At 39.9% G+C, this 22,114-nt stretch overlaps 2 protein-coding genes and 1 long non-coding RNA gene across 6 annotated transcripts; 2 read left to right on the top strand and 1 right to left on the bottom strand.

Moving 5' to 3' along the window:
- Nucleotides 1-1,034: 1,034 nt before the first annotated feature.
- hoxd3a (homeobox D3a) lies at nt 1,035-20,335 on the top strand. 4 transcript variants are annotated; one of them, XM_026145058.2, is made up of 4 exons: nt 1,035-1,174; nt 16,345-16,404; nt 17,887-18,436; nt 18,615-20,335. In XM_026145058.2, exons 3-4 carry the CDS (start codon nt 17,989-17,991, stop codon nt 19,364-19,366), a joined length of 1,200 nt encoding a protein of 399 aa, XP_026000843.1. In that variant the 5' UTR covers nt 1,035-1,174; nt 16,345-16,404; nt 17,887-17,988; the 3' UTR covers nt 19,367-20,335. The 4 variants fall into 4 exon arrangements, with proteins under 4 accessions (XP_026000843.1, XP_080146777.1, XP_080146776.1 ...); XM_080290651.1 differs by lacking the exon at nt 1,035-1,174 and adding an exon at nt 4,049-4,181; XM_080290650.1 differs by lacking the exon at nt 1,035-1,174 and adding an exon at nt 12,119-12,490.
- On the top strand, nt 7,731-9,982 carry hoxd4a (homeobox D4a). Its single transcript, XM_026145059.2, has 2 exons — nt 7,731-8,284; nt 8,679-9,982. The coding sequence occupies exons 1-2, from the start codon at nt 7,876-7,878 to the stop codon at nt 8,975-8,977; spliced, it is 708 nt and encodes a 235-aa protein (XP_026000844.1). The 5' UTR covers nt 7,731-7,875; the 3' UTR covers nt 8,978-9,982.
- LOC145420989 (uncharacterized) lies at nt 13,512-15,875 on the bottom strand. Its single transcript, XR_013902239.1, has 2 exons — nt 15,550-15,875; nt 13,512-14,351 (listed from the first exon to the last, which is right to left on the bottom strand). It is a non-coding gene; the product is annotated as an uncharacterized LOC145420989 (long non-coding RNA).
- Nucleotides 20,336-22,114: the final 1,779 nt, after the last annotated feature.

Here is a 22,114-nt window from a genome sequence, read left to right as displayed (position 1 = left end):
GCAGAGACTGCATGCAGTTGCAGTATTTAGGTCTTTAAGTGTCGAGTTTCAATTACACGAAAAAACTTTCACACCATAGTGTATCTCTGTCTCTAATAATAAACAACAGCTGGCCTGTAAGAGGGTGGGAAAAAGCCGTTGATATGCAATATCATTTGGAAACACAAAAGTCCCGCATCCGTTGAAAATCTGTCCTCCAGGACAATGACTGAACATCCACGGGAAAAGGCCGGCGACAAAGCATTAGACTTTTAATGAGGGAAAAAAGGTGTAAATTATACTTGCTGGTTTTATTGTGTGGCGTTTTCCTAGCGTCTGCTGCACAGGCCGTGAACTCACAGATGAGAAATAAAATAAAATAAAGGCACAAAGTTGTTCTGTATTTTATACAAGAAATATTTGGTTTCTCAAAAGATTTTGTTTCGTAAAATCTCCAGTTTCTGCAAAACGTTAAACATCAACGTGATCTATGGCAGATTATGCATTTTAACACTGTAATATCCAAACCTCGGATCAGTTTGATTTTGCCAAATATTTAATAATAATAAAAAAGATTAATCTCATATACTTAATCAGACTCGTTTCTTAGTTGTTCTGTACACTTTGCATGAAGTTTTAGATTTTTGAGTGATGCAAACGACGACAGAAAAAAAAACAACAGGGGGAAAAGCTCTTGCTTGGGGGACCTGGTGGGGCTTCTGCTGTTATGCGCCAAGATGGAGAGAATTGCTGCAGTCCAAATTCCTTTTTGTGAGGGGACAATTTACAACTTGGTAATAGACCTTTTTATGTGCCTCCATCGCCTGTCATTGGATGCCACTGGTCATGTGCGAGAGGCAAACGTCTTCATGGCCCTTTTCCTGATTTCCCTGGCGATTTCCCCCCACTGCATTCTGTATCACGTTGTCTATGGTGTTAAACCGATACACTACGGTCTGCTCTCTTAAAAATCGCCTGCCATTCGTTTCATAATTGTCTGATCAGCGCATATTTTCCCGGCGCTGCGTCGTTTGTTTAATTAATTATTTTTTCTTTTACTGGATGACAAGAGAAGCGTTTCAACTTTATCCACATCCCACCTTCTTCATTCACAGAGCTGTGCTGGCTCTTTCACGCAAAATGCACTGCCTGAGCAAACTTCAAAGAGCAAGCATGGAGTACCTCACCACCATAGGTAAGATTTCTTGTGCGATAATGGCGTTTATTAGTTGGGCATGTGTGAGAGCATGTAAAGTTTGACAGCTTCCTGTTTCATTGGTCATGTAAATGAGCTGCAAGGTAATGGCACTCAGGTAATTTGGTGAAGTCACATGTTGCTGGGTGTGTTGGGATTAATTGTTTTTGTTTTTAGACATGTTCAGTAACAGAAGTCTGGCCATTATATTATAATGATTAACAAACGTCCGTTTAGCCGGCAAGTTGCCTTTTATAATGCAACAACCACAGAGAAATATTTAAGAAGATATCATATGGATTTCAAGTCGTTTCATCGTGTTTATTGATGCCTTTTTAAAGCCTTAGATGCACAAATAGAAGTTGTTTCTGAGGTCACAGATGGTGATGTGTGAGCTGTGTTTTTGATGCAGAGAAGTTTTTTTTTTCCACTGTGCACTGCAAGAGAGCTTTGTCTTTAACCGGTCATTCCTTATTTTGCTTTCAGCGTTAAGTTATTGGTTGTAGACAGATCCCAATTCCATCAGCCTCTACGAATAATTGTAGCTATATTATCCCTCATCTCTCAACCTGCTAGAAAATCTGTATTGGCGTATTCAGGCCACCATATTCCATCACACTGTTTCGCTTTATATGCTAATAAATGAGGGATTATACTCGAGACAAAGTTCAGTTAATTTGCTTTATGGAACGTATACAAAGCCTGGCAGCAAAAGTTCAGTTTTCCTACTTGTTTTCAGCTGCCTGGAGATGAGGCCAACTGAACAAAGACAGTATTTCACTGTTGCCTGACAGGCAGCTGCGAAAGTATTTACAGCCTTACTGCAATGCGGCAAAATGGACCCTGAAAGACAGGCACAAGCAGAAGCCTGAGAGAATTACATAGGACTCAGTCATGATCTTTTACATTTTGACAGTGCAAAAAAAAAAAAAGATCACACGTTTTAAGCGTTTTTTGTAATGCACGTAATTATTTAGTATATGTGTGACCGCAGGCCCTGCACTAATATTTTTATTAGTTTCCATAAATGGATTTCCTCCCTTCACTCCTACTCAGCTCCTCTCAGACATCCAGACTGTCTAGACCCTTTAGCAACAGACTTATATAATCATATAATAATATTTTGTGAGATTTCTTTTTTTAATTTTTTTTGCTCAAGCCAAGCCATGTGAACCTAAATGTGCTGTCATTTGCCTTCTATTTAATAGTTTTAATAGTTTTTTTGTTTCCACCTAGATAAATGATGCTTTCATTAACAATGTTAAGTATGAATCATCACCACAACATCAGCATTTTCAATTTCAACATCTACTTTGCAGTTTATTACTACAGATATTCCCATTATAGTCTTTTTTAAATGTTCACTCTACAAATAGAGGAAAATATTTAGATATAAATATGCTATGGTAATTATTCTGAATTCATACAATGTGTTTAAAGAGCTTGACTAAACCTAGTTTTGAATTAGCTTGCATTAGGCTACTTGCTTTGGAGGGAATCATTTAGAGGAGTAATTGAGCAAATTTTGAAATCAGTGGTCTGCATACCAACAGTAAATCTCCTCTCCCCTCATTCAAAACTTCATCAACAGTTTGATGAAACACAGGATTGGGTGAAATAACTGGTTTGTGTATGTTTTATATATTTATTTATTTATTGTATTTATTACAGTGGAACTGTGGAGAGGCCTTTATCATGCCAGCAGAAGGCGCTGTTGCCCAACAGTCAGATTCTCTGGTCCCATTTAGCAATCCTTTTACTAGCATGCTCTTTGGTGCTGTAAGTAGATGAGGCGGGAATCACGTGATCCAGTTCGTTTTCTTTCTAAAAGTTGTTTTGGTGCCAGAAAAGTCACCCATGTGGCGCGCATGGGCACTAGATACGTTAAAGGCTGCTATCAAATGAGATCAGCCATTAAGATTATACAATGGTGCATTTTGTGCTGGTTTGGAAATCCTCCAAATATTCATGTCTGTCATCTTTCCCCAGCAAACAGTCATTCAATAATCGTAAACTGTGTCCTCGTGATAAACAGGATGATTCAATTAAAACGACTTTATTTACAAGTTCAAAACAGTTCGAGGAAACATGAAAACTAGAAGCAGGGGTTATGTGTAGGAAGAATTTGAATCTGCAAGGAAGGAAAAGCTTTTATGAAGACATACATGTAAGAAAATTCAAAGCCTCTGATCTGCTGCCCTCACATTTATTATACCTGCCGCACTGTGGCAGCCACCCAAACCTCAACATGGTCTGCTCTCTCCGGTTAGGTCAGAGCAGGGGGAGGAGGAGGACCAAAAGGCATTGCACTCTGGGATTGGCCCGGAAGAATGAATGACATCAGTCCTATTGTGACAGGTTCACTGGACAGAAAAAAAATGTATTCGGGCACCAATCAGTGACGCGTAGTGGTTCATTTGTTAACACTTTAGAGGTCAAAAGGCGTCAGATTTCAGGAGATTTAAATATTGAAATTCTCGATTTCAGTAGTTTTGATTCCATCACACCTCAATATTAAAATGATTAAAATGAATATTTAAGATGACCAGGATACTTTGGTGTTTGTTCATGGAAGTTTAAAGCTCGCACATATTTTTCTCCCCAGTTTTCACGGTGGGAATAAAACATGCTATTCTGTCACGGCTCGCTCTTGTACCACTTTCTGTTGTGACTGTTACAAAATCCCTTCCGCTTCCCTGCTTCCTCATTTCCACGACTTTTCCTCAGTGCACATCAGTGCAATCGCTATTATTGAGTAAGTGCAACTTTCGGGGTTATTTATGGGCCTGCGCCCTGTTGTGAATGGCTGTGAGGAAACACGTGATGCCATTAAACTTTGTTTTATGGCCTGGGACTTGACAAGCCAAAATATAATTCTCATTGTGTATTAGTAAGACAGTCCAGATGGAATAGAGCCTCAATTGACATGGAACTCTACCGGACTGACTTTTCCCCTTCAGCATGGATGCGTTTGTTGGACTGCGTGTCATCTGTTGCGGTTTCCGCGGTAAGCTGCGTTTTATCATTATGCTCGTGGTATGGGCGTGTGATGTCACATGCGTAATGCTCAGGCTAAACTGTTTCCTGCCTGTAAAGCTGCAGTGCATGCTCGGTAACTTTTAGACAGTGTGCTCTTCTGATGAAGTTGTGTTCAAGTTTAGTACTTGTTTGATTTGTTTTGAAAAGCTTTTATGGATCTAACCTTCACTCTTTTTAAAAAAGTGTTATTGGTCTGATTTGCTCCACACCATATTCTTCTTATTCCTCTTTTGGTTCTGCTTCTTTGTTTGGTCTTTTTAAAGCTGTATGGTGATCTTGTGCAGTTAACTTGAGATTTTAATCAAAGGAATTTTATTTTAAATTGCATTAATTTCCTGCTGTGTCCAACTGTTAAGCTGCACATTTCTTCACCCACAATTCGTTTGCTAGATAACGTCATCTTCTCTTTGGGTTTCAATCACACAGAAATGTTTTGTTTTTTTTAAAACAGCACTGATTTCGCAAGAAAATCAGTTTTAAGTCTTTACATGGTGTGGATTTTCTTTTTTCTTAATTCACCCCAGGCCTGGCGCGTTTCTAACTGCAGGCCTTTAAATTATTAATTTGTCACCCTTTGTTAGAAATCTAGTCTTGCAATGGTTGCATGTTTGATCCAAGCTTCAAATGGAATTTAGCGTTTATTTTGTATTACTATCAGACAAAAAAAAATCCCTTTATTAAGTTGTGTGAAAAATAAGCAGGCCTGGTGTTTTCTGCAGCTTTCAAATCCACAGCTGATGGTTTACAAAATCGAAAACAAATATCTGTGAATGTAATGAAGAAATAGTCGAGCTGGAGACTAGTTGGCCATTGGTTTAACACGAGCTGCCAGGAAACGCTGACTTTATCATTCTTTTGTTGGGGAACTCGGCTTTGACCCGTCACAAGGACCGGCAGGGTCAGGTGAAAGGCAGGTCAGCCTGTCTAATAAATACTGAAACGTGAAGTGCAAGGACGATTTATAATAAATGAGTAAATAAATAAATAATGCACTCATCATTTAATTGAGGCCATAACGAATATTTTGAGTTTTTGTTCGTATTTTAGCGGAAGTTTTCCAGCTCAGATCACAGCATATATATGTGCACATGCATACTACACGCAGGCCTACATATTCGTTAAAGGAGCTCCAGCACAAAGCGTCACACTGATTTTACATTTTACTGTTTTATGTTTGATTCTTATTTATTAAAGGCCTCTTTTACAAGGTTGGTGCAAGCCAATAATATTCCCTATTATATTACACTAAACCGTTTACATCACCTGTCAAATAATTAGCCACGAATTTGTTTCTTTATCCGTTTAATTTTTCTTATTAAAGAAGAAAACGTGTTCTGTGTGTGAGGCACAGTTGCTTTTTAAGCCCTTTCAGAGCTGAGATGCAATTATTGTGTCACATTTTGGACAAGAAGGAAACATGTCATAAATTCAAATTACTGTCTCGTTGCTTAAATACTGACTCAAAATTTTTAGAGTTTGCTATATTTTCTCGCCATCAGCGTTATTTTTCTCCATATAGACGCACTGATATGAAATTAGCTCACTCGCATGGTGATTTAGCGTCCTTGAAAAAAAAAAGTGTATTATTTTTGCTAGACCCTCTCAGTTTCTCTCAGTTTTGGCCAATCTGTCTTGATCACGCCCAGCTTTAACTAATTTAATTTGTAGAGGAAGCTCGGTGTAGGGCTTGAGGTGGTCTCCATGGCAGTTAGTTAAGGTCTGACGACTTGGTAAACTTTTGCACCCTTTGAGCTGTCAGCAGCAGTAAAAATAATTGAACTTTTTGATAAGTTTGTAAATGATTTGAGTTGACCTCGATGGCCTCCAGCCCGTAGCATCTTTTGGACAGCGGAGGTAGGAAACCCCTGTATAACCTGGCAAGTGCTCAGGGGTTTATACCGTTGCTCGATTGCTTGACGGAGGCTTAACTTTAAATCTGAGCTGACAGTTTTAAAAAGTTTAAGGTCATTTATGGATTTATGGTGTTTGAAGAAGTGTATTGTCTTGCTGTGAACTTGGGCTGTAGCCTGATGAAGAGAAGAAGATCTTCTGCGTTGAAAGCTGGGCTGACCTCAGTTGGTAGCTGTTTTTTCATTTACTTTACGCTTGTCATTTTCTTACGATTGACAGGAGCACCCAGGGCAGAGGTAGCCTGTAGCCAAATATTTTTGCTTTTCCTTTTCTTTATGTCTTTCTTCTTCTGCTTTTTTGGAAGCCTTGTCAACCAGCAACTGACAAGGCTTCGAGGGTTTCGTGTGTCCTATTGACGAGATTTCCTTCAAATAAGCAACAAAAAAGACCACGAAAAAAGCCTACTTTATACTGTAGAAAAGGGGAATAAATTAAAAAGGAAATGCCGTGGCTAAAACAAAGAAAATAGGGCACTCCGGAGTGATTATAGCTTATAAAAGTATGTGTTTATCCCTGGGTTTTTAATTCTTGCCTCTTATTTTCTTATGTAACCTCAGCTTCTTTGATGGTTTTGGTTTATTCTGATTGTGAGCCACTCTGTTAATTTTATTAGTCTAGAGTGCTGCACAAAGAAAACGTGATGTGGTTTAGGGGGTAAAATTAGGCAGCATCGCTTCCCGTCGTCTATATATACCCTGTAGAACCGAATTTGTGTGATGAAACCAGATTCACAGATTCGATTCTAGGGGAGTATATGGTCGATGAAAAAACTTCGATTTATTGACTTTACTGCCATCGTTATCAGGCATTTGAAGCCTAATGTGCTTCCAGTTGTTACATTAACAGTGTTGGTTTATGAGTGAGAGTAAATCTGACAACACCACATTCCTCATAAGAGGTCGTGCTGTAACTCTGTAGGCTTAAAGGAAATCTAATATGAAATGTTGCACGTGGAAATAAACATTGGAAGGTGTCTCTATTCCTGTTTGGCTCGCTGTGCTTTGCATGAAATACCAAATGAATTTACTAAATGAAACCAAGCCACAGACACTCCAGCTGTAGCTCTTTTTTCTCTTGTGGGCAGTTTCTGTCTCTACATTATTGATTCCCAGAGACTGCTGCTGCTGTCCAATAGGCTCCTGAGACAGATTTTTTTTTCAAAGGGATGGGAGCAGATGAAGTGATGAGATTCGTGTAACTTTTGGATGACCCCTTCTTGACAAAGACAGTGTCCATCAATTGTCCTCACTCATTATTCGCTGTCTTTATGCCAAGGGGCTTTTTGTATCTTTTGTTGGTTTCTCTGTTGAACACCATGCTTTTAAGTTAGACTTTAGAAACCAGGAATCAGCTTTGATGAAACATCACCATGCACAGAAGACAATCCCCATTTTTAATATTCTGTTTTCTTTTTAATACGTTTCGTAAGTTCAATATTGTGCATATTTTCCCCCAATTTTTCTATTTATTTATTTTGAAATCCTCATTTTCTGTCTTCCAAACACGTACGCCGATGTTTCAAGATAATATTTGCGTTTTTTCCATCAGGTTCTAATTTCTGTGTATCTTAACTCAGATAAAAATGCATTTAGTTGTATGTTTACCAGTGTTTGGACCCGCATCACCTCTATTGGCCGATCTGGTCACATGGTTCGCTAACTTTATTCAGTTGACACCAAGTAGGAGGGCTTTATGGAGGGAGGAAAAAAGACAACTCGAGAAAAATTAGTATTTTCTACCTTCAGAAATTAATGGCCATGAGTTCGTATATGGTGAACTCTAAGTATGTGGATCCCAAATTTCCTCCCTGCGAGGAATATTCACAGAATAACTATATACCTGAGCAGGGCTCCGACTACTACAGTCCATCTCAGGACACAGACTTTCAGCATCCAGGGATCTACCCACGGTCAAACTACACGGAGCAACCCTTCAGCTGCAACACTGTGCAGGACTCCACAGTGCAACCACGGGGTCATGGGCACGAGAGAGCCAGCCACCCGAGCCATTTTAGCGCACAGACTGAGCAGGGGACTCCGGTCCAAGTGGCCGGACCCCGGACTTGTGGACAGCAGCAAAACACAAAGAGCCAAAATGGGATACAAGCCAAGCAGCCAGCAGTAGTTTACCCCTGGATGAAGAAAGTTCACGTAACTACTGGTAAGATTTCCTCTTCTTCCTCTACTGAGGGCTATAATCCAGAAATCAGTCAGTATACTATTTATAGGAGTCTTTGAAAGGCCTCGCCAATTACACAAGTCATAAATTTTTATAGCTCAGGAAATAGGCCGCTAGGTGAGCTCCTAAAAGCTCCTCAAACACGCAGACTAGCCGGTGGAAATTGGGATGAAATCTAGAGCAAATCTGGTTAAATTTAGCTAAAATAATCCACTGTTTCCTGATGACAGTTCCGTTTAAATTTCCTTAAAGTATGAACTTTGACAGAGAAACTAATTTTCTTGTCCTGCACATGTTCTACCTGCATGCTGCATCGACCACATTTAGTGACTTTTGTTTGTTTCGTTTTGTTTTTCTTTTGTGTTCTTTCTCCCAGTGAACCCGGATTACACGGGATCTGAACCCAAGCGGTCCAGAACAGCTTACACCCGGCAGCAGGTTCTGGAGCTAGAAAAGGAGTTTCATTTTAACAGGTATCTGACCAGGCGGCGGCGGATTGAGATTGCCCACACTCTTTGTCTCTCCGAAAGGCAGATTAAAATCTGGTTTCAAAACAGACGGATGAAATGGAAGAAAGATCACAAACTACCCAACACCAAGGGGAGATCTGCACCAGTCTCCAACCATCTGCAGAGCATTCAGAAGGATAACCTGACTGATATCACAGCATTATAAGAAAGGAAAGTGGTCCTGTCCTTAGAGATTAACTGTATATAAAAAAAGACAAAAGTTACATCTGACTTTTGCATGGACTGATGTCGTTTCTAGCCATTTTGTTTTTAATTTAACAAACATGACCCTCCAGCATTGTTGCCTCGAGTCTGAGTGAGAAAATCAATCGGTCTTTAAAACCGAGAGGTTTGCAAGCTGAGCCTCTTCTGTGTTCAAATTTCCTCAAAGAGACAGAAAAAACGTCGAAATAAACTTTTCCTTCCCTCTTTTTCCGACGTTGCCCCCTCTGAGGAGACATTTATCAAGCAGCCTCGGCCGATTCAGTGGATTTAAACAAAGTGTCTCTGCTCTTCTCACGTGGATTCAGCTGATTTAAACAATGAAATATCTTTGCTTAAAAACAAAACAGTGAGATCATTTCAAATTACACGCACATACACAAAAGTTATTACAGCTTTCAGCACAGAAATTATTTTAGCCAACTGAAAAATTCACATTAAACGCACAATATATATATATATATATATATAAATGTATACTTGAAGGAAATATTATTTGCATATAGAGCACGCCAAACACTCCTCAACCTTTTTCAGAAATCCCCGCTGAATCTTTTGTGACTTGTATGTTTTAACTTATTTTGTACAAAAAAAGCTTTGAAATTTTAAAATTGTTATTTCCCAAACACAAGACATTCCTGTGTGCATACTATTCAGAGTGCCCTTATAAATCTTTCCTGACATCTTTGTAAACAGTGTACATTTTCAGAGGCTCTCTTGTGCCATTTAAAACTCTCCTATGAAAGATCATTTGTTCTTGCATGGCATCAAATTGATACTAGATGTTTCCAATCGGAAATAATCAAATCCTGGAGATTTAGCAGTATTTTATTTTTTATTTTTCAGACGATTTCTGCGTCATTATTTATTTGTTTAAAAACGTGTACATTTTTTTCGTATAGCACACAATTAAATTAAAAGTATTCGTTAAACCTTTATTATTCCGAAATATGTTTGAACTCTTGTGCGTTATTAGCATGGCCTTATGCAAAGTTTTAGTCTTAGTTAACATGGGAATCTTCTATTTTTTTTTTTCATTCACAACCAAGCTATCCATGGGGCTCTTTCAGGTCATGTTTCAAGACAGATATTTCTCGTTTTATACCGTCTTTGTCCTCGGACAAAAAGCCAAGAAGCTCTCCCAGTATGTGGAGGTCTCCTTTCTGAAGTCTTCTTGACGAGAGAGTTGAAAAGGTATTTCAACCGAAGGTCGACAAAGCAGCAGTGGCAGGTTCATCCAGGGGACACATTTCAGCCGCAAGGACTGACCCCAGCACCCCTGACCCGCCGGACAGGCAGCATTTCTCTCCCAGGCGCTGTTCGCTTTGCTTTGGAGGACTGTTCCACCCTCAAAAAAAAAAGAAAAAGAAAAAAGGCTAAAGCTGATTCAAAGTAAGAGCCACTGAATTCCTCGTTTTACACGTGTTTAAACAGTATTTATACCAGGCGAAGCCCCCGAAAAGGTTCTGATTTGTGCGTTTGTCTCCTCATGTCTATATGCAATCTTTTCGTTTTTATTTTTGTACATGCTTTTTACCTTGTACGGTGCATTGAGATGTGAGAAGTATATTGAATAAAAAAAAATAAAGATTTCTACTGATTATGCATTTAAGTATTTGGGAGACTGTGTGTGTTCTGGGATGTTTATTTCCTGCACTCAAGATAGATTTTGATTTAGAAGAAATACATATATTTTTTCGACCCCGGGGTTATTTATTATTTCCCCGATAGCTTGAAATTTTAGAGTAACTTTTCTTTGTTTGCGTTATTTGGTGCCATTTGGTTTACGCTAGACGCAAAGGACAGCTTTGCTCCAAGTGTTTTTTCACCTAAGAGTTACAAGCGTGTGGAACCATATGGAACTAAAGGCCGCTTTTACAAAACATCTACAAATGGACCAAATGGCCAATGGATACACAAATGCAGCCTGTTGTCTTGGCAGGTCCTAAATTTAAGCACACAAGTGTATTTTTATTATTTAGAAAATAAAATAAAATAGAAGAGGGTTTTTTTTTTTTACTTTGCCGTTTCATTTTACTCATGAGTTCGTAACAAAGCGAGAGCAAGCACTGCGCAAAAACCTCCCCTTAGGAAAAAAAAAACTCTTAGTGGGGATTATTTAATTTATTTATTATTATTTTTGTGCCATAAAAACCACATTCAATGCGTAAAAGTTATTTAGACGGTTCTTTACGGTGCAGTGGAAGCACAAATTATCTCTAGTGCCCTCATAAGACTCAAATTGACAGGGAAAACTTGTTAAGAGGAGTTGGTCCTTCTCCAAGACTAATTCACGCCACATTTGTTAGAGCTGTATTAGAACGAAGGAACAAACACCCAATAGCACAGTATAGAACTTTAGGCTATTAAAGCATACCTATATTCTGCTTATGGTTAATATTAACCCCCAACCCCCCATGATCCACAAGCTGAGACTTTATTGAGGATGAGACGCAGCAATACCGACCTTCGACCCCTTCACGTTACAGGATCAGCTCGGATACAAACAAAGTGACCATATGTATGTATTTGTAAAGACAACCTGCATCCAAACACTTTTCATCCCCAGTGACCACGGGCTGATGCCCACTGAGCACGTGCGTGCACCGCGCATAAACGTTTGTGTATACATAAAATGTAAGTTTGTCACACGGATGTGAAGAGAAGCAGAGACAAAGTGATGCTACCAATCCACCATCCTGCCAAAAATGATCTCCATATAGATGCTGAGGAGAAGATGAGAGAGAGAGAGGGAGAGAGAGCGAGGGGGGCTGGGTGGGGGGGGGGGGGGGGGGGGGGGACTGGGGAGAAGCGACTAGAAGGGGGGTGAGGGGGGAGAACCTACCTAAAATACATTACAAGCTCTAACTTAACCAAAGGTTGCTTTTTTATTATTATTATTTTTAGCTACTTAATATAAAACCTGGGTGTTTTGAGCGTCTGATATATAATGCATGAATTGAACTAATGCCAATATCATAGTTTCCTTGGCAGTTATCAGGTCAGAGCAGCCTACTACAACGTGCAGTGTGTAGCCACACTGACCTACATGTCTGAACAGCAATAAATGGGAGCCAAAGGCAGTGCCATTTTCAATGACACTGCACCCAGTGCAGGAATACAACGTCGTTGCTCTCCATCCGGCCATATTTGATTTCCAGCTGTTTTCGCAAGAAGCCTCTCCGAGCCAGACAACCCCCCTAAGATATATTAAAGTGCGCTGTCTGCATTCAGAGATATAATCCAGAGACTATACCACTCCGCTCTCTATTCTCGACCACGTGATTGTCTAAATAATTAATGCAGCACGTCCCCCTAGAAACACGGCGTCGTCATTAATCGCAAGGACTCTATCAGACTTGAAAACTGAAGAGATCCCCCAAGAAAATAATATCCGATTCCCGGCGCAACTGTAGTCCCGCACTTTAGCAACACATCTGAACCGATGGATGCTTGGGTAGGTAAATATTTCAACATTTTTCATGTTGCCCCAGCTGGTAAATGACGATATCAAATGTCGTGATATTTGATAAATTGCTCCCTTTGATGTGTGCGCTCTGAGCGCAATTGTATAGGCTGTGGCTAGTCGCTGTACGCATGCCTTCTTCTTTTTTTAAAATAAATAAATAAATTAAATATATTAGCAGTAGCATAATTTTTCAGTTTTGCGGTTTGCAAATGTCTTGAAATGGACTGATGGGACTAATGTGAAAAAAGTAAATGGCAGTGACAAGTAGGATTTATGGATGCTCGCTTTGAATAACTGCTCTTTCGGACACATGCAGCTTAGTCTGCTCCCTCTTTTGGGCCCATAGACTCCTTATTCAGAGTCTAATTCGGATTTTTGCTAATTTAATGTGAAGTTGTTTTTGTTTCTTTTAATCTGAAGTAAATTGAATATGTTTAAAGAAAGCATTAAAATTAACTTGTCTTGTTTGCGAAGCAGAAATCGCGATTTTTGGTGTTGTATTTTTAACCATAAGACAAATTCCTAGTTATTTATCTCTCCCTTTCGCTTTAGAGCACAATCATTTTCTATTGTTTTTATTGTTAGTGGGGGATGATCTAATTTTGATTTCTTAGAAGTCCTAGAAGTTCGGCCAGGCTGACAGTTCTGCCTCCTTGTAAATCATTCTCAGTTATCCCTGAAAGGGTGCGAGGCTGTTGGGGGCCGGGCGAAAACTGTAAATCTTTCACTTTTATTACCCTCTGAACATATGCTGAGACGCTACCAGTCCGGCATCCCTTCTTCTTCTTCTTCTCTAGCAAAGATTACCCACCGCTGAACCAACCAGGTCCGAGAACCGTCTCTGTGGTTCGAAATCTTAGAGTCTGGCCTTTCGGTATATTTTCTCTGGCATTAAAGCGTGCCATTATTTGGCATAGTGTGGGGTTAGTACCGAAAACAATGCAAGAAGACACTGGCTCCGTGCCTCTTTGTGCTTCAGCTGTGTGGGAAGACAGACACAACAAACACGAGATGATAATGTGGTTTATTTGAATACAATCCTTTCCCAGTTGCAAGAAAATACACACACGTCATTTATTTCATAAATCATTTTTTAAAATGCACTCCCACATCATTGCGCAGTTGTTTGTAAATTACACAGAACCGCGTTTTAAAACGTTTCAATATTATGCAAAATGTGGTGAGTGAGGCCCTCTTTATTCGTTTTATTGCGAAATCCCCGCTAGTTTCTATCTTTAGGGGGAGTGAGGCAAAGAAAAAGAAATCTTCATAAATGTTGGAAATTTCAAATCTTCTGTGACATAAAATGCACAGATCATTTTTTGCACACATGCATTGCACTTCAGTGCCTTTGTGGGGGGGAGGTTAAAGATGTCTAGATTTGCACGTTGAGCACCCAAACAAAAGCATATCTGCTTGGGTTTAAACGCTGAAGTGCAGGCGAGCTGCAAAGCTCGCAGCTCATGGGGACATAAAAAGAAATAGGCAGAGGAACATTTTCACATTCACACAGTTCAGATGAGGAAATAAACGCCACCCTTTATCAAAATGGATTGGTGAGGTAAGGCTTACTTGAAGAAGGGAACAATCACGTGAACAAATATGCTTGTACCTTAAGGCAGCGCCTTTATTTGTCATCATAAAGCTTCCGAAACACCCCAAAATCCCAATGTTAGCTGCAAATCTTTACAGGCCTCTCCGTTTTTGAATTCCTGTATATTTCACTGGGTGATTGATTGCCAGTGATTTTTTTCAGGAATAAGGATACCTTGTTCGCTTTTTATTGGTAGTTGAATGCGAGTCCTTCCATTCTTTCGGGAATACTGTCTCCACTGGTATATGGAAATGTCTGAAAAACAGCAAGATCAGGTTTAGGACAGCATTGTCTACAGACAAAGGGTGAAGGATTTATTCTTGAGACAACGTGGAAAGGAACTGAGACTGAGAGGGAACTGCTTTATGATGAATTGATTCACAGGTAAGAAATTGCATGGCAGAACGCAACCTTTAACCACGGGTTAATATAATCCAAGGAAATATATATGATTCATTCCATTCATGGAGGCGATGCTCGTTAACGTCGCTCTCACCGGCAAACGCGCGGGTATGGAGCCCAAAGCTATCTCTTCAAAAGCAGATTCATATTATTACCATTATTATAGTTTTTTTTCCTCGAGAAATTGCGTTCAAATATTATCGACAGATCGAGCCAAAGCTACCCTGCGCTTTTCAGCTGATTTCACGTTTATGAAAACCTGCTCGGAGGAAAAAGTGGGAGAGGAACTTTTCTTTTTGACTCTTGGATCGTAAATCACATTAATTTGTTGTCTTATCCTCACTCGCTGGCGTTTGCCGTTGATTTATGTGGGTTCAATAGTATGGCTTTGTTAACCTGCAACGTTATATTATAGGTGAATTTATAGTGGATGCTTTAAGGGATAGGAGGTCTGAATAGTGAACAAGGACAATGCAAATGCGTTTTTTTTTAATGTTTGGATACCTTAATGGCTAATTTGTTCCATGCAAATATATTTTCTCTCTCTTTGGACTGATGAGCAGCAGGTCTAAGAACACAAGGCAATAAACTCAAATTTGAGATAATTTCCACCCATTTTCGTTCAGTTTACTGTTTTACTTTGGATAAAGATTTAATGTTTGTGCACTGCAGCTTTTGTATTATAGGCCTGAGCTGCTCATAATTACGCGCAGTCTCCTGGATTAAAAAAAAAAAAAAAAAAAAAAAAAAAAGCTAAACTAAAAATACAGACATTTTGCTACAAAATGGGAATTTGTAAGCACTATACAATTTTCTGCAAAAAAACAAACAAAACGCAATTTGTGTTTTGTTTTCGTTTTCGTTGTTTCAAAACAGCAGCGAATACATTGTGTAAAATTATAAACTTAGCTTAAAAAATAATATATATATATTTCCAGTTATACAAACTTCCCTCTTATTAATAGATTTTCAAAGGTTAAGCTGAAGAAACGACTAAGTGAGATAATAACACTCCAGATTGAGTCCGACCCATTGTGTGGACCAAACTTACCGTAACAACGCGTAGGCGAAAAACACAGCCGCGTGAAAAGGGAACCATGTCTGCTACTAGTAGCTCAGTGTGCTCAAAAGCACTCGAGGTGCAGACTATCGACCGGCTTTTTAGAAAATCCTCATGAAAAAATCCTACAGTTGAATCGTGATACTATGAAGCTAAATTCCTCGGATAGATGCAATGAAACAGGAGCTGTTTGTTTCTTTTTTTTACACTCACTGCAAATATAATTATCTGGAAGATTTCTGGGTTTGAAGTTCTGGTTTCCTTGCCGTCGGTCGAGCATCTTGTCCTGTTTCTCTTAGCGCTGAAAAGCTGCTGTGAATTTAGTCGAGACTTGGCTCTTCTTTAAGGCAAACTGTTCGTTGTTCATTAAACTATGACTTACTGCTGAATGACCCTAAGGTCACCTAAAACGCTTATGAGTGCTAGATATTTGGCCTGACTCTTTTGTACTAAAACTGCACATGTCAGACTTTTCAGTCTCAAGAAAATGAAAGCAAAAGAAGAAGAAAAAATAAAAAAAAAAAAAAAGTGAAATAAAAATAGACATACAATAAAAACGCTGGAAAATATGGAACTAAAGCCTCAGTTCTATTAAGCTACTATATTTTTCAATTAATTATCTAGAACTGTTTAGTTTAGCTTGAGTTTACACATAAATCTAAATTTAAAAAAAAATACTACAACTAAAAATGTATCACTCATTTTTAACACAACATGCATCGAAAATAACGCAGGGCTCAGACTAATAACAATACATTTATTTGTGTTATTATTTTTGTCTTTTAGGTCGAGATGGAAGCAGTGGTGAATGCTTGAGGGGTATAAAACAGATCTGCGCAGATTTCGGTGAGTAACGTTTTTTTAATGAAGGGAGAGGACAACACAGCCAACTGCTAACAAGGTGAAAGGGTGATTTGTTATTAGGCTACATATTTACGCTCACAGTGTTTCACAGGAGGCTTAAATCAAGAAAACAGACATGAAGGATGGTCTTAACCTGTACGTGTAATTATTTACGCAGGCCAGAGTCCAATTTCAGTAAGTCCCATTTCCTTTTTTAGCAGCGTTGCCGGAATTAAACAGTGAGAGCACACACAATAAGAAAATTAAAAAGAAAAAAAAAAGTAGAGTTTTTCAAGACCTCGCCAGTATCCCCGTGCCTTATTCAAAGCAGCAAAACAGCTCCGTGCTTTCCACCTCTGTGTTTAGCTGGAGACTCGCACTAAGCCAGAATGGAGGCATCAATTATAAACCGAGCCTCTTCATGGGAGAAGTCGCCGACTATGAAATTCTTTCCCTTGCCTTCCTCCTACGCTTAGTTTTACACTTCTGAGGGGCTGTGAGTCTTGAGGAGTGTTTTGCTTTTCATTCCCCTCTCTCAGGCCGTTTACAACCATAACATTTGCGGTCATAAATTTTGCCGCGGTCCAAACTGACAGGTGCAATTGTTATGCACGGCGCAGGCCGCACCTCGTAAAGCCACCAACATACAGTACAGGAGGGCCCCTTTGATATTTTTGTTTCGGCTTACTTTAAATGTTGTCATGCTTTTTATCATATTGGTAAAATAATGAGAATATTAATAATAATTTTTTGGTTTTCAAAAATATCCTCCAAAAGTTTAAAAAAGATAATTCAAGATAATTAGACATAAATCTTTAAGAAGAAAACCGACCAAGCAGCCAAATTATAATGTTTGAGATGTGCGTAAAGGCTGGTGAAATGTCATATTTAACCCAGCCCAACCCAACCCATCTTTCTCTCTCTCTCACTCTCACTCTATCCCTCCCTTTCTCTCTCTCTCTGTCTCTCTCTCTGTCTCTCGCTCTCTCTTTCTAACCCTCTCACACGGCTACATTTTTATATGAACAGTGCGGGAGTTCAGTGTTGTGCTTCTTGCGCTCTTCAACATGCGATCCTAATGCCTGTGCGCGCGTGAACAATGAATGCATTAGGGGCTTTGTCAGGCCTTGTGATTACTGAAAAGGGTATTGTGTGTACGTGTGTGTCAAATGCTGATTCAGCTTATTTGCAAGGGACTCCCAGAGCCTCCCAGAGGGTCCTTTTAGTCCAAGTTAAACTTTAACTGTTTTGTGCCAAGAAACGAGTCGAACGAGCTGGAGATGAAGCATTGTCATAGACAGTTTGAAGACATTTGGTGCTTTTCTAATTTAATTGCTCTAGTTGTTTAATTAGAAAGCACCAAATGCTCTATACAGTAGCTTCAGTCTGGGCCAAGCAAGCTGTGCCTTTTGGTTTAATGTGGATTTCAAACGCTGCATCTCACACATTCTGTGGCGTTACAGTGAGAGATGTTTCTTTTTATAGGTCACAGAGTGGAGCAGCGGTGGGAAACACCAATCACGTAAATAAACAACACTCATGCAACTGGATAAAGCTTCACTGGCTTACTGGCTTTGAATCCACAAAATGCAGAAAGCAACATACTACGACAACTCTGGACTTTTTGGAGGCTACACCTACCCCAAACCAGACTCTTACAACTATGGGCCCGCACACCAGTCCTATCCTACTTCAAACATAGACAGCGACTACCAGGGCTCAGTTTGTCCCATTCAGACAGCTGCAGTCCGGCCACCAGCCCTAAAAGACAGTGACCTGAACGGAGACTGCATGCGACAAAGCAGCAGTCAAAATAACAACAACAACCAAGCGACTAGTATTTCAGAGCAGCAGGCTCCTCCACTGTCTGCATCTTCCCCTAGCTCCAACAGCTCTGCATCTCAGAAGAAGAAATCCCCATCCAGCAGTGCTTCCAGCAGTGCCACACCAGCCCTCACCAAGCAGATATTCCCCTGGATGAAGGAGACCCGACAGAACTCAAAGCAGAAGAACTCAAACAACTGTGCCACCGCAGGTAGTGATCATGATGGTGACGTGTATGTGTAGTGTCTGTGTATGTTGTGTGAGCGTGTAGAGGTGTGTTTGGGTAGGGAGGGATCAGGGTGGGGGGGAGTCTTGATGTGCATGGAATTTATAAATTATTCCTCACATTGTTCAAAAGACCCTAAGATGATTCTGTGATTCCTTCACAGGTGGTGAAGTGAGTGATGAGAAAAGCCCACCGGGACCAGCGTCCAAACGGGTCAGAACTGCTTACACCAGCGCGCAACTTGTGGAGCTGGAGAAGGAGTTTCACTTTAACCGCTATCTTTGTCGTCCTCGGAGGGTGGAAATGGCAAATCTGTTGAATCTCACCGAGCGCCAAATAAAGATCTGGTTTCAAAACAGGAGGATGAAATACAAAAAGGACCAGAAGTCTAAAGGGCTGGCGCACTCCCCCCTGGGACATTCCCCGGATAGAAGCCCGCCGCTGAGTGGCCCAAATCACATTGGATACTCTGGCCAGCTCCAAAATGTGAACAGCCTCAGCTATGACGCACCCTCACCCCCGTCCTTTGCCAAACCCCAGCAAAATATGTACGGCTTGGCCGCGTACACGGCACCCTTGGGTGGCTGCATCCCACAACAGAAGAGATACCCGGGCTCCGAGTACGAACACCACGGCATGCAGAGCAACGGCAGCTTTGCCAACGCCAATTTGCAAAGCAGCCCCGTTTACGTGGGTGGGAATTTTGTTGATTCCATGCCAGCCTCGGGCCCCATGTTCAACCTCGGCCATCTTCCCCACCCCTCATCCACCAGTGTGGACTACAGCTGTGCCGCACAGATCCCAGGAAACCACCACCATGGACCCTGTGATCCCCATCCCACATACACAGACCTCACCTCTCACCAAGCGTCTCAGGGAAGGATTCAGGAAGCGCCTAAACTGACGCATTTGTAATATGTGGTTTCGCGTGTGTGCGTGTGCGTGCGCGTGTATGTTTGCGTGTGTGTGTGCCAAGATTATGTTGCGCTCTTTTTTTATTACCTCACTAGTCTAATAACTACACTCCAAGCGAGTCGTGTGTATTATTACAGTATTATTGATATTACTATTAATGCTATTGTGTAATTATTTTCTAAATAATACAGCTTTGTCCATTTCTCTTGAATATTTGGGGATGCGGAGAAGCAGATAGCCCGGTTGTCAGTAGTTCTTTTTTTGTTCTTGTTTTTTCTCAAGTGCAATGCGCAATTGTTTTTTTTCTTTTTGACTGAGTATTTCATGCCATTACTTGAAGGTAAGTCTTGTAGATCACAAAAATAGAAGCGCATCCTTAGCGAGAAGGATTTTTAGGGAAGTTTTTCGTCTGTTTGTTAGGCTCTCATTTCCCCCCGCGCACACCCCAATTTATTTATTGTTTTGTATTTTTCTTTTGATTTGCATAATCTTTTGTACTAGCATATAGCCTATTTATTATTTAATTACTTTTGTATTGCACATTATTTATCGTTTATATGCGAGTATTTATACGTGTGGAGTTTGTTGTAAGATTGGACAGATCAGTGCACTTGGAAGTGTGGGCAAAACAGGGTTTGGAAAATGCTATGACTCGCAATGTGTTGTTGGTATATAAAAAAGAGCATTTCTAATTGTAAATCTGGGACAAATGGGACATTTTATAGTGTATAAACATCACTATATGTCCATGGTTATTCTTGTGTCAAATCTTAAGCAAAACGTAGACTATCGAAGTATCAAATATTATACACACCAGCATGTCATTTTGTGTAGTCCATTGCTATTTTTTATTTGTCTTCCATTGTTATTCCATTCAGTTGGATATCCATAAATTTATGAAACCCTAATGATATTGAAATGTTATATTTTATTGTGTTCAACATTTTGTAAATAAAGTGCTTAAACTTCGTTTTTTATTGCATTTTGTTGATTTCCTTTTCTTTTCCCCCTTCTTTCTTTTTCAACAAACCCTGCAGCAGGAACTCTGGTTACCCTGCAGCTTCTCATTATTTTTAATTTCTCATTCAGCTGCTGCTGTTGCTGCCAGTGAATCTGTCAGGTAACTGTGCCGAGGAGGCGTATTGACCCACAGCTTTACTGTACAGCCTAAACGGGGAGAGACAATCAATAATTAGACACCAGGATATCTAAAACTCATCAGACGGCTCTATGCTTCCAATGCAAAGTGCATTTCAGCGGAATAAAAGGCTCTGGAGGTTATTGATGTTTTATTGGTATGAGGGAAGTGAGTCTACGGGCTTATTGCATCTTCCACATGTCACTTATCTTCTTCTTTTTTTTTTTTTAGAGACGGCCACATGATTAGCCTCCTGCTTGCTGAGACAAGAAAATAAGCTCAATTTTCCAGCAAAGACCAAAGCCTAATCACTGACTACTGTCTAATTGATTGGTGCACAGCGAGACTGAGCATATATAGTCTCGCTTAATATATATATATATATATATATATATATATATATATATATATATATATATATATATATATATATATATATATATATATATATACACGACCATTTGTTTTCATGGTCGGTGTAAGACAAAGCAGACTGGTGACAAAACAGAAAAATACACGGCGATTCCTTGACACAGGACAAGATGCAGAGGGGTGTGTGACTAAGAGAGAGAGGGAGAAAGAGAGAGAGCAGTTCATCCTTTATTGCTCCTGGAGAGCCATTTCAAAGCTCATTAATCAAAAACTCGTCGCTTTCAGACTCCTCGCTGATCCCTCCTCCTCGTGAACAAAGCATTTGCATTCCAAATCCAAGTAACACATTTCTAACCGAACAGGCCAATCTTTAATGGTGGTGGTGGTGGGGGAGCTGGGGAGAAGAAGAAAAAAGGAAGGGGGGGGGGGGGGGGCTGTGGCAGCTGGAATCTGTGTTCACATTTTCCAAGATGATATATCCCTGGATTTAAGAGCGCATGAAGGAAAATGAAACTCTTGTCACAGAAATCATCAGTGGCTTTAATTCACTGTGGCTCTAATTCAGAGTGAGCCCCCACCCCAGAAGTTTCACAAACATCAGCCGCTGAACTGAGCGTGATTCACGGTTATATTAACGGCGGCGTTTGTACGTTCAGTCCGTGCTGTGCCACAAACAAATCCATCTTGCATTTTGTCTCTGAGCTACTGCAACACAAATCATCAGTATTCCGTGGATGGCGGCCATTTTAACCCTGGGTGGGTTCCCCCCACCACCGCCACCTCCCTCTTTCTGCACCTCACATGTAATTTATGAAGCTTAAAATAGTTCTCATAAAAACAACAACTTTAGCACCGAGGAAGATAATATTAATTGTTTTCCTGGGATTTTCGGGCAATTTTAAGTTCCAATGAAAATACAATTTTATTATTTACATGCAAGTAAGTGAAATAATGATCATATAAATAAATATTTAAATTAAAAACAAAAACACAGCTGAATAAGTAGAGGACCGTTTCCCCACTGTTTTGGCTAACTTGTGAGGCTAAGTGGAAATCTGCATCCTCCAGCTTGGAAATAATGCAAGTTAAAATCTAATTTACGAGGCAACAAATGGAGCAAATTGTGTTTTAGATTTTATCCACGTCATAATGCCCCTGATTTTGAAAATTAACCACGGGTGTAGCTGAGATCAAATTCAGCACTGTGGCATACAAAAAAAGAAAAAGAAAAAAAAGCA

The sequence above is a fragment of the Astatotilapia calliptera genome, chromosome 16 (assembly GCF_964374335.1).
Source record: "Astatotilapia calliptera chromosome 16, fAstCal68.1, whole genome shotgun sequence".
NCBI classification, from domain to species: domain Eukaryota; kingdom Metazoa; phylum Chordata; class Actinopteri; order Cichliformes; family Cichlidae; genus Astatotilapia; species Astatotilapia calliptera.
This window is presented reverse-complemented; position numbering and strand designations above follow the sequence as displayed.

Bases quoted from the DNA above. Each gene is read 5' to 3' on its own strand.
- hoxd4a (XM_026145059.2), top strand. From the start codon at position 7,876: ATGGCCATGAGTTCGTATATGGTGAACTCTAAGTATGTGGATCCCAAA. The intron at 8,285-8,678 runs GTAAGATTTCCT...TCTTTCTCCCAG, and splicing joins GAAAGTTCACGTAACTACTG to TGAACCCGGATTACACGGGA.
- hoxd3a (XM_026145058.2), top strand. From the start codon at position 17,989: ATGCAGAAAGCAACATACTACGACAACTCTGGACTTTTTGGAGGCTAC. The intron at 18,437-18,614 runs GTAGTGATCATG...ATTCCTTCACAG, and splicing joins AAACAACTGTGCCACCGCAG to GTGGTGAAGTGAGTGATGAG.